The sequence below is a fragment of the Ovis canadensis genome, chromosome 3 (assembly GCF_042477335.2).
Source record: "Ovis canadensis isolate MfBH-ARS-UI-01 breed Bighorn chromosome 3, ARS-UI_OviCan_v2, whole genome shotgun sequence".
NCBI classification, from domain to species: Eukaryota; Metazoa; Chordata; class Mammalia; order Artiodactyla; family Bovidae; genus Ovis; species Ovis canadensis.
The window spans coordinates 131,560,545-131,572,600 of NC_091247.1; the positions used below are offsets into that span (position 1 = coordinate 131,560,545).

A 12,056-nucleotide genomic window follows, 5' to 3' on the forward strand; every position below is an offset into this window, starting at 1 on the left:
TTTCTCCTCCTTCAAATCTCGAGTTGCAGTCAGGCTAGTGTTGTGACTGACTGACAGACAGGATGTGGCAGAAGGCACACTGGGCAGGTTCCAGGCCCAGCCTTTAAGAAGTCTAGCCACTTCAGCTTTGGTTATCCTAGATTGTCCGACAGGTGCCATGCTGCAAGGAAGTCCTTTTATGCTGCTACAGAAAGGGCATGTAGAGGACAAAGGCGCCCAGCCAACCGCCAACACCAAGGCCACTGGCATCTGAGGGAGGCACTGGACCTGCCAGCCCAGCTGCCAGTGTAATGAAGCTGCGTAACGGCCCACATTACCGGGGCAGTGGGATAAATCGTCCAGACAGCCCCTACAACTGGGAGAAAACGATAGCTACTGTCAAGCTTCTAAGTTTGGGGACCATTATGCAGCAACAGATAACTGGTTCATCAGTTTCCTTCTCATTGCCATGATCCACTGTTGCCCTGGCCTGCTGAGATATGATTTAGGAAGAGGAACTAGACATATCTACACAAGCCTAATTGTGGTGCTTAGATCAGGCAGTGAAAATGAATGATTCCATGTCCTTTTAGCTTGTCTACCCAGTGCTTTATTCACTGAGCTTTCCCCAAAATAGCAATGGGAGACGGAGGCTGTGCTGAAAACAGCAAACCACTAGTCCAAAATTCTCAAAGTCAAGGCTTTAAAAAATGCTTTCCCTTTTAGACCCTGAGCCAGTCTTTCTTCCTTACAACTCCCTCTTACACTGCTATCTGTAGTGTCAGAACATGTCAACATGTCACTTCTCCTCAGTAGTGTTGTCCTGCCTTGAGATAATCTTCAGATTGCTCAGTTTGGAGTTTCCTTCAGGCAGTGCCAGGGAAAAAAAGTGTCCTCTGGCAGGGAAATGCTTCAGGAACTTTCATTTATTTGGGAGTGCCTGGGCCCATTCAGGCACGAACCACAGATCAAATCCCGCCCCGACAGAGTGAAGGCAAACATTTCTTATTATCTGAAGTGATCTGATATGTACACATCCCAGAAGAAACGGGGGTGGAGGACACATGAAACAAGACTGACCGAACTCTGAAGAGCTACTCAATCTGGTGGATGGTTATGGTGGGGAGCTGTCATGCTATCTACTCTATTTTCATACATGTTTGAAATCTACATAACTAAGAGTTTAAAAACTTTTAAAATAATCAAGGCTCAATAACTGCTTAAAATAGATGGACTATCAGCTAGGGTTTGGAAAGGTAGTGGGTTGAAAGTGAAAGTGTTAATTGCTCCATCATGTCAGACTCTTTACAACCCTGTGGACTGTAGCCCACCAGGCTCATCTGCCCATGGAACTCTCCAGGCAAGAATACTGGAGTGGGTAGCCATTCTGTTCTCCAGGGGATCTTCCCAACCCAGGGATTGAACCTGGGTCTCCTGTATTGCAGGCAGATTCTTTATCATCTGAGTTACCATAAACTGTAAAATCTTGGTGAGGCAGTCCAATGTGTTTCTCTCTGGGGAGATGATCTAAAGCTTACATGAGATTCATAAAGGGATTGATAACCATCACCCTCCCTAACTGCCTCTCCTACAAAAACACTTCAGACATTATTAAGCATATTTCTATGGTTAGAAATAGTTTTCAAACAGAAGACATAATTATGAGTTCAAGATGAGGGGAAAACAGTATGAAATAATTTTACCAGGCCAGTATGCCTCGTTTGTGTCTTAGACTAAAGATGTACATGTAACTGGGGGGTTAGGCAGTCCAAGAGGGACAGAATCTCAACCCCAGTTATCTTTTACATTTCCAAACCCACCGCATAGCAGCTGTTCTGCTCTTACTTGTCAGGGATCCAGAGTCTAATGGTCCTATCTCGTGAAGCTGATGCCAGTAAGTTTCCAAGTGGGGAAAACTGCAGGCTGGTGACAACGTCCTTGTGACCCACGTATCTGAAAGCTCTAGCTTGCGGCCTGAGGCTCCACAGCATGAGAAATGTATCCCAAGAGCCGGTAGCTATTAAGAAACAGAAGAACAAGATCACTGTGTGTTAAAATGCAAACACAGGCATGTCTCATTACAATGGGCGGGGTATCTAATAACAAGATGTCCAGGTAACAGAGAGGCTGGAGGTGGCACGACAGACCAGGTAATGGCAAAAATATTTTAAAAAGAAACCCAAAGCCACATCACTAACACGCAAGCGTGGCTGTGTCCTATGTAGCCATACAGCAGGATTAGTGGTCCCTGTATTTGGTTAGGACTCAATGACTATTTACTAAAAAAAGGCAGCTTAGTACAACAGAGACACAGGACTGGGGGTCAGTTCTGTCTCTCTCAGGGTGACTGAGAAAGTAACTTAATCTCTGTGTCATAAGTGCTGCATGCTACTCCTGAGGGGGCTGGAGATGATTTTTTTCAACTGTTCATGTGGAGATAATTTCACAGTTGCAGAACAGTTACATTAACAGTATAATGAACATTAATATACTTTTTACCAGATCCACCTGTTGTTACTATTTTGCCCCATTTGGTTTACAATTTCCTTGTGGGCTCACTCTCTCTTTTTCTGTACACAAGCATGCATGTGCACGCACATACGCACACTCACACACACACACACAATTTTTTTCTTAAGCCATTTTGGGGTAAGTAAATTCAACACCATGCCACCTTTATTCCTAAATACTTAAGGGCATATTTCTTAGAATAAAGCTATTCTTCTACATACCAACAAGACTGCAATCAACTTCACAAAATTTATCAGTGACAGTACTTTAACTGACCAAATGTTTTCCAGTTTTGTTAACTGACCAGTAATGCCTTTTATAGCTAGATAAGTTAAGCTTAAAACCCACTTTGTGCTCTGTTATGACATCCTACAATTAATAAAAGAATCATATGTTTCAGACATCACCTTAAGGCTTTAAGAAAAGGAAGACAAATGGGATAAATAGTGGAAATAAATGCCTTTGATCAAGAAGTAAACAAATGCAAGACAGATCTAACTCTTGCCACAAAACCAAATGTTATATATGCACTGAAGTGAAGTGAGGTGAAAGTCACTCAGTCATATCCGACTCTGCAACCCCATGGACTATACAATCCATGGAATTCTCCATTCCAGAATACTGGAGTGGGTAGCCATTCCCTTCTCCAGGGGAATCCTCCCAATTCAGGGATTGACCCAGGTCTCCTGCATTGCAGGCGGATTCTTTACCAACTGAGCCGCCAGGGAAGCCCATTATATATGCCTGTACCCCCAAAATAGCCCCAGTGAGAGAAACTAGGTCAGTGAGAAACACTAAGTTTATATTATAGAATGTTCAGGAAAAAATACCTCAAAACACAATTAGTATTACTCTTAGAAGAGAAAAATAAAGTCTCTGAAGCTCTGAAAACCTTCTAAGTTCTTCAGCCATAGATAAAATTCACTTGAACTTGGTCTATGCATTGTTTCCATGTAAAATAGTTAAAGTGAGTTTATAAGCTGCATACTACCCCCCCTTTTTTTCTTAAAGTACAGAAGCTGATGTTCCATCACAATTCATCAAATTATTAAATGAATCAGCTTCAAATTATTTGTGGCTAATGTGACAAAACAGGGAAAACCATGAATTATCACATGTGTTATATTTAGGACTCGAGTTCTAAGGTATTATACTACAAACAAGAGCTACAAAAGGAAATAAGACACAATTTCATGGAACTGCAATAGAATAGGAGATAGTTCATCAGTAATGTCATACATATTCAGAGGACTTTTATATACTATTTATTCTTTTTTCCTTCCAGTTATGAGATATACATCATAAAATGATTACCACAATAGATTTAGCGAACATCTATCATCTCATAATTCTTATTAAAGAAATAGAAAAAAAATTTTTTCCCTTGTGATAAGAACTCTTAGGACTTACTCCCTCAGCAATTTTCATACAGCAGTGTTAATTAATGTTATAATCATGTCTCTTGTACTTATAATGGAAGCTTATACCTTTTTCCCTTTCTTAATGTTACACAGAGTGGTGAGTGGTTCTGTTTAAGGAAAGGACACCCCCATCTGAGCAGAGACTTGAGGGAAATGAGAAGCGGTTCAGGCTGAGACATGAAGAAAGAGCACTCCAGGCAGAAGGACTCCACATGTAGGGCCTGAGACAGCAATGAATTTGGCAGTCTGAGGGACAGCAAGGAGGCCAGCATGTCCGCCGGGACAGGGAGAAAAAGACAACCAGGGATGGAAGCCAAGAAGGAAGCAGATGCCGGCAAGGAGCCATGTGAGAGGTGTGTATTTAGTTCTAAGCCACTAAAGGATTCCAAACAGGAGTATCTTATGATTTAAGAAAACTGTCATTTTGACAGTGAGAAAAGGATGGGCTAGCCAATAATCATGGTGGACCAACTGGGTATTCACAATGAGAAAGACAATGTCTCCTATATTTTGTACTATACACAAAAATAGTTCCATATGGATTACAGCTCTAAATACAATAGGCAGGACGATAAGCGTTTAGAAGAGATCTTAGGGGAAAATATTCATGGCCACTGGGGTAGGCACGATTGTTTAAATAACACATAAAAATTACTAAAATACTAAAAGAATGATCATTTGTACTACACTAGAATTAAGAAATTTTACTCACTGAAAGACATCACTAAGCAAATAAAATGGTAAGCCACAGAGAGGAAAAAGATATTCACAATACAGTTATCCAACATATAACAAAGAATATATAAAGAACCCAACAAATCAATAAGGAAAGTCAAGAAAACACAGTAGGCAAATAGGCAAAGGGCTTAAATAGGCACTTCATACGGGAAGATATACAAATGGCTAATAAATGTATAAAAAGGTGCTCAAATCCACCAGGAAAGTGCAAATTAAAACGGCAACGAGATATTACTACACTCTCATTAGAGTGGCTACAATAGAAGAGATCAGCTCAGTTCAGTCGCTCGGTCGTGTCCGACTTTTTGCAACCCCATGGACTGCAGCACGCCAGGCTTCCCTGTCCATCACTGACTCCCGGAGCTTATTCAAACTCACGTCCCTCGAGTTGGTGATGCCATCCAACCATCTCATCCTAGGCTGCCCCCTTCTCCTCCTGCCCTCAATCCATTCCAACATCAGGGTTTTTCTAATAAGTCAGTTCTTCACATCAGGTGGCCAAAGTACTGGAGCTTCCGCTTCAGAATCAGTCCTTTCAATGAATATTCAGGACTGATTTCCTCCAGGATTGACCGATGGATCTCCATGCAGGCCAAGGGACTGCCAAGAGTCCTCTACAACACCACAGTTCAAAAGCATCAATTCTTTGGTGCTCAGCTTTCTTTACAGTCCAACTCTCACATCCATACATGACTACTGGGAAAACCATAGCGTTGACTAGATGGACCGTTATCACAAAGTAATGTTTCTGTTTTTTATTATGCTGTTTAGGTTGGTCATAACTTTTCTTCCAAGGAGCAAGCTTCTTTTAATTTCAAGGCTGCAGTCACTATCTGTAGTGATTTTGGAGGCCAAGAAATTAAAGTTTCTCACTGTTTCCATTGTTTCCCCTTCTATTTGCCATGAAGTGATGGGACCAGATGCCATGATCTTCGTTTTCTGAATGTTGAGCTTTAAGCCAACTTTTTCACTCTCCTCTTTCACTTTCATCAAGAGGCTCTTTAGTTCACCTTTGCTTTCTGCTGTAAGGGTGGTATCATCTGCATATCTGAGGTTATTGATATTTCTCCTGGCAATCTTGATTCCAGTTTGTGCTTCATCCAGCCCAGCATTTCTCATGATGTATTCTGCCTGTAAGTTAGACAAGCAGGGTGACAATATACAGCCTTGACATACTCCTTTCCCTATTTGGAACTAGACGATTGTTCCATTTCCAGTTCTAACTGTTGCTTCTTGCCCTGTATACAGATTTCTCAGGAGGCAGGTAAGGCAGGTAAGGTATTCCCATCTCTTTAAGGATTTTCCACAGTTTGCTGTGATCCACAGTCAAAGGTTTTGGCATAGTCAATAAAGCAGAAGTTTTTCTGGAACTCTCTTGTTTTTTCGATGATGGCAATTTGATGTCTGGTTCCTCTGGCTTTTCTAAAACCAGCTTGAACATCTGGAAGTTCTCAGCTCATATACTGTTGAAGCCTCACTTGGAGAATTTTGAGCATTACTTTGCTAATGTGTGAGATAAGTGCAACTGTGTGGTAGTTTGACATTCTTTGGCATTACCTTTCTTTGGGATTGGAATGAAAACTGACCTTTTCCAGTCCTGTGGCCACTGCTGAGTTTTCCAAATTTGCTGGCGTACTGAGTGCAGCACTTTTGCAGCATTAGGATTTGAAATAGCTCAACTGGAATTCCATCACCTCCACTAGCTTTGTTCATAGTGATACTCCCTAAGGCCCATTTGACTTTGCATTTCAGAATGTAATAGCTGAGTGATCACATTGTGGTTATCTGGGTCATGAAGATCTTTTTTGTATAGTTCTTCTGTGTATTCTTGCCACCTCTTCTTAATATCTTCTGCTTCTGTTAGGTCCATACCATTTCTGTCCTCTATTGAGCCCATCTTTGCATGAAATGTTTCCTTGATATCTCTAATTTTCTTGACAAGATCTCTAGTCTTTCCCATTCTATTGTTTTCCTCTATTTCTTTGACTTGATCGCTGAGGAAGGCTTTATCTCTCCTTGCTAGTCTTTGGAACTCTGCATTCAAATGGGTATATCTTTCCTTTTCTCCTTTGCCTTTAGCTTCTCTCCTTTACTTAGCTATTTGTAAGGCCTCCTCAGACAACCATTCTGCCTTTTTGTGTTTTTCTTGGGGATGGTCTTGATCACTGCCTCCTGTACAATGTCACAAACTTCCATCCATAGTTCTTGAGGCACTCTATCAGATCCAATCCCTTGAATCTATTTGTCATTTCCATTGTATAAGGGATTTGATTTAGGTCATACCTGAATGGTCTATGGTTTTCCCTACTTTCTTCAATTTAAGTCTGAATTTGGCAATAAGGAGTTCATGATCTGAGCCACAGTAAACTCCCAGTTTTGTTTTTGCTGACTATATACAGCTTCTCTATCTTCAGCTGCAAAGAATATAATCAATCTGATTTCGGTGTTGACCATCTGGTGATGTCCATGTATAGAGTTTTCTCTTGTGTTGTTGGAAGAGGGTGTTTGCTATGACCAGTGCATTCTCTTGACAAAACTGTGTTAGCCTTTGCCCTGCTTCATTCTGTACTCTAAGGCCAAATTTGTCTGTTACTCCAGGTATCTCTTGACTTCCTACTTTTGCATTCCAGTCCCCTAAAATGAAAAGGACATCTTTTTTTGGGTGTTAGTTCTAGAAGGTCTTGTAGATTTTCATAGAACCATTCAACTTCAGCATCTTTAGCCTTACTCGTTGGGGCATAGACTTGGATTACCGTGATGTTGAATGGTTTGCCTTGGAAATGAATAGAGATCATTTTGTTATTTTTGAGATTGCATCCAAGTACTGCATTTCAGGCTCTTTTGTTAACTATGAGGGCTACCTGACTTCTTCTAAGGGATTCTTGCCCACAGTAGTAGATATAATGGTCATCTGAGTTAAATTCACCCATTCCAGTCCCTTTTACTTCACTGATTCCTAAAAAGGAGATGTTCACTCTTACCATCTCCTGTTTGACCACTTCCAATTTACCTTGATGCATGGGCTTAAATGGTTCCAATGCAGTATTGTTCTTTACAGCATTAGACTTTACTTCCATTACCAGTCACATCCACAACTGGGTGGTGTTTTTGCTTTGGCTCCATCCTTTCTGGAGTTATTTCTCCACTGATCTCCAGTAGCATATTGGGCACCTACTGACCTGGGGGGTTCATCTTTCAGCGTCCTATCTTTTTGCTTTTTTATACCGTTCATGGGTTCTCAAGGCAAGAATACTGAAGTGCTTTGCCATTCCCTTCTCCACTGGATGATGTTTTGTTAGAACTCTCCACCATGACCTGTCCTTCTTGGGTGGCCCTACATGGCATGGCTCATGGTTTTGTTGAGTTAGATAAGGCTGTGCTCCATGTGATCAGAGACTGACCCAGACCTGACTTTGAGTGTTTCAGTGTCTCCTGTGGAGGTACGGGTCAGCAGTGGGCTGCTGCAGGGGCAGGGGCTCTGGGTACAGCAGACCTGGGTGTGGCATAAGCCCTCTTGGAGGAGGTCGCCATCAACCCCACCATAGAGCCGCCAGAACTTACACAGGACCGGGGAAATAGACTCTGGAGGGCATAAACAGAACCCTGTGTGCACCAGGACCCAGGAGAAAGGAGCAATCACCCAACAGGAGACTGGTCCAGACTTGTCCGAGAGTGTCCAGGAGCTCTGGCAGAGGCGTGGGTTGGCGGTGGCTGCTGCAGTGTCTGGGGCACTGAGTGCAGCAGTGCGTGCACTGGACCTTTCCAAGGAGGTCGCCATTATCTTCATCACCTCCACCGCAGTTTGGCCTCAGATCAGAAAACAGGGATGGAACACAGCATCCCCCCCACCCCCACCCCCCCATCCACAGAAAATTGGATTAAAGATTTATGGAGCATGGCCCCGCCTCTGAGAAAAAGACTCAGTTTCCCCCTCAGTCAGTCTCTCCCATCAGGAAGCTTCCATAAGCCTCTTATCCTTATCCATCAGAGGGCAGACAGAATGAAAAACACAACAGAAGGGATAAATAATACCAAATCTTGGTGAGTATGTGGAACAAGGGAACTCTCAGATAATGGTGGTGGTTATACCCACCCTTGGAAAATTGTTTTGAAATCTGTTAAGCTGAAAGACGTCCCTGGTGACTCAGATGGTAAAGAATCTGCCAGCAGTGCAGGAGACCTGGGTTGTATCCTTGGGTCAGGAAGATCCCCTGGAGAAGGAAATGGCAACCCATTCCAGTATTTTTGCCTAGAGAATTCCATGGACAAAGAAACCCAGAGGGCTATAGTCCATAGTGTTCAAAGAGTCAGACACAGCTGAGCAACTAACACAGAAACACACCACACACACACACACACACACACACACACACACACACACACAAGATGACTATATTTGGGCTTCCCTGGTGGCTCAGTGGTAAAGAATCCTCCTGCAAATGCAGGAGAAGTGGGTTCAATCTCTGGATCAGGAAGATCCCCTGGAGAAGGAAATGGCAACCCACTGCAGTCCTCTTGCCTGGGAAATCCCATGGACAGAGGAGCCTGGTGGGCAACAGTCCATGAGGTAGCAGGAGTCAGACACGACTTAGTGACTGACCAACAACAAGCAGCTGAATATACACTTACCATCTGACTCAGCAATTCAACTTCTAAGTCAAATACCTGCAGAAATTCTTATCCATGTTCAGCAGAAGATATATACAGTAATGTTTATGGAACATCACTCAAAGAAGACCAAAACTAGAAACCCAACTGCCTATCAAAATAAAACAGATAGACAAATTGTGGTATATACACACTGTGTACCTGTGTAATTAAAATGTACTCACGAAGTTCAAGAAGCAAAACTGATCTATGGAGTTAGAAGTCAGCACAGAGATTATGTGGGTGGCAGGCGGGGAGGACAAGGGTACTGGCAAAACAGGTAAGTCACACTGTGGAGATTCAGCAAGCTGTTCAACGTTGGCACATATCTTATACTTCAAAAAAATGTTTAGACAAAACAAACAGAAAATCTCAGTCTGGCTGTTGTTTGGAGTGCATACAGAGGGAAGAAGGAAATCAGTTTGGAGGCTGTTGCAATAGTCCGGCCAGAAGGAGGTGGTCTGGACCAGGCTGTGGAAGTGGGAGAAGCAGTCAAAACCAAGGTCTATTGTAAAGACAGAGTCCCCAAGGTTTGCAAACACACTAGATGTGAGGGAGAAAGAGAGAAAAGAAAACAAGGTGCCCGGCTGCTGGCCTGGGAGATATTTAATGAGATTAAGGCATTTACGGCATTAAGTGAAATAATACTCATAAGCCAAGCCTGGCACACAGAAAACACTCGGCTGTAGCTATCATTACGGTAGCTTTAGTTTTTGCTACTGTCAGCAGTGACAGCGTAGATAATACATTAGAGACTGGAAATTGGATGGGGTCACTCAAACAGTAAGTCTAGATACAGAAGCGGATGAAGGTACTTAACCTGGAGGAAAGGAAGGAGCCGCTAGTGGAGTAGGAAGGGCCAGGAGACTGCGGTGTGCAGGAATAGAGTGTGTACTCACAGAGGGTGACAGGGCTGTTGTCAAAGGCTTCAAAGAGACTTGGTAAGATCAGGCCTGAACATGACCAGCTACATCGTTTGTAGGATCCAGTATAAGATGTAAACGTGGGGTCTCTTGTAGGAAATCAGTGAAAATGTCAAGACCGGGATGGCAGGGCCTTAAACTAAATGTGTGCCTTGTGTGACCACACAGGTCAACTGCCCAAGAAGCCAGCTGTAGGCCTGAGGATCAAAGGCTGGTTTGGCAGCAGAATTGTTTCAGTGGAGCGGTGGGATCAAAGCTGGAACGGTGTGGGTTGAGGAGAAACCGGGAGGGAGGCAGTAGAGAGAGTTAATACACACAACTGACCCACGAACTCACTGAAGGTTCACAGGGTCCCTAATATTCAATACAACCAGGAAAAAATGTCATTATAGGATCAATGTGAAGTGGCAATTAACTGGGGCTGGTGGCAGGGGCGGGAGAGACACAGAGCCAGAGGTAGAAGAATATGATACAACCAAGATGGTGACTCAGGAATTGAGCTGTTACATATTTCCTCAGAAAAGGAAAAGGGCACCTTAACAGACTTAGTGTTAGCTGCTCAGTCGTGCCCAGCTCTTTGTGATCCCATGGACGGTAGCCCACCATGTTCCTCTGTCCATGGGATTTCTCTGTGCAAGAATACTGGAGTGGGTAGCCATTCCCTTCTCCAGGGGATCTTCCTGACCCAGGGATCGAACCTGGGTCTCCTGCATTGCAGGCAGATTCTTTACTGTCTGAGCCACTATGGAAACCCTTACCCTTAACCAGAGTGGATGCTCAAAAATTGTTAGCTTTAAGAGTTGATGGCTCCTTACCTGTATTATAGCAATATTTGCTATTATCAGCATGAGGCATGCTAAAGAGAAGTGACAGAAAGCAGGGTGAACGCTTAGTTTAAAGGATGTGGACAGCTAAACCTGAGAGCCAGGTGGCATTTCCGAGCCCTATTAACTATGAAACACTAGCAGCAGAGATGTCCCACTTAAAACTGTGTGGCTCAGCATACATGCTACAGTGTCTTCCAAATTTCAAGAAAACAGGAAAAGGACTAGCAATCTACAAAACGGTCACAAACGCATTCTTCTATGAAAACCAACACTGAATTTCCCTCCTCAGTTCCTTAACCCTGATCCACCAAACCCTAATACCATCATAATAAAAGGTATTTGATTATTGGTATCCGTGCTGTACAGTGTCAACTTGGAATTTGCGTTCATACATTTCCAGTGAACCACACCCTCTATAAACATTACCCCATCATTTAAAATGTCAAAGCTTGTACCTAATTGCCATCTGTTTGAGATTAACTATCAGAGGGAGGAAGCTAAAAGTTTAACAAGTCTAGCCACTAAAAAAAAAAATCTTTAAATTATATTCTATAACAGTAGTCCATTGTTTCAAGAAATCCTCATTAGGACAAAAGAAAGAACAAAGTCCACACTCACCTGGAGCTGACGACAAAGAATAGATACTAATGGTTTGCTCTCCATAATGTCCAAAAAGGCATCAGCTGTTGTGTTGAAGAGCAATAACTTTCTGTAATCAATCCAAGCGCTCTCACTGATTTAACCAAAATCAACTATGGTTCATTAGAGGCTTGCTTTGTGAGGAATACCTTTTCTGGAAAGCATGGTATTGCCTCCGGCTTTTTACATTTGTTGTTAAATTCCCTTATCTATTCTGCTGTGCAAGTGTGTATGATACAGAATTCCAATATTACAGGAGTAGTTACTGAATTTCCCTCCAGCCCTTGGCCACCTGGTTCCCCTTCCTGGAGGCATATTGAACATATTTGTTTAAGCACTGAGGAGAGAAGATACTCATTGTCTTGAGTATC

The 12,056-nt window shown here is 42.8% G+C and overlaps 1 protein-coding gene across 4 annotated transcripts in view; it reads right to left on the minus strand.

The window, feature by feature from the left end:
* The window catches only part of POC1B (POC1 centriolar protein B), a 106,540-nt gene that overhangs the window by 77,358 nt on the left and 17,126 nt on the right, over positions 1–12,056 (minus strand). For all 4 annotated transcript variants that reach the window (XM_069584164.1, XM_069584166.1, XM_069584168.1 and 1 more), the window contains exon 3: positions 1,825–1,996. In XM_069584164.1, coding sequence (XP_069440265.1) covers positions 1,825–1,996 — 172 coding nt within the window. The remainder of the gene's footprint in view (positions 1–1,824; positions 1,997–12,056) is intronic.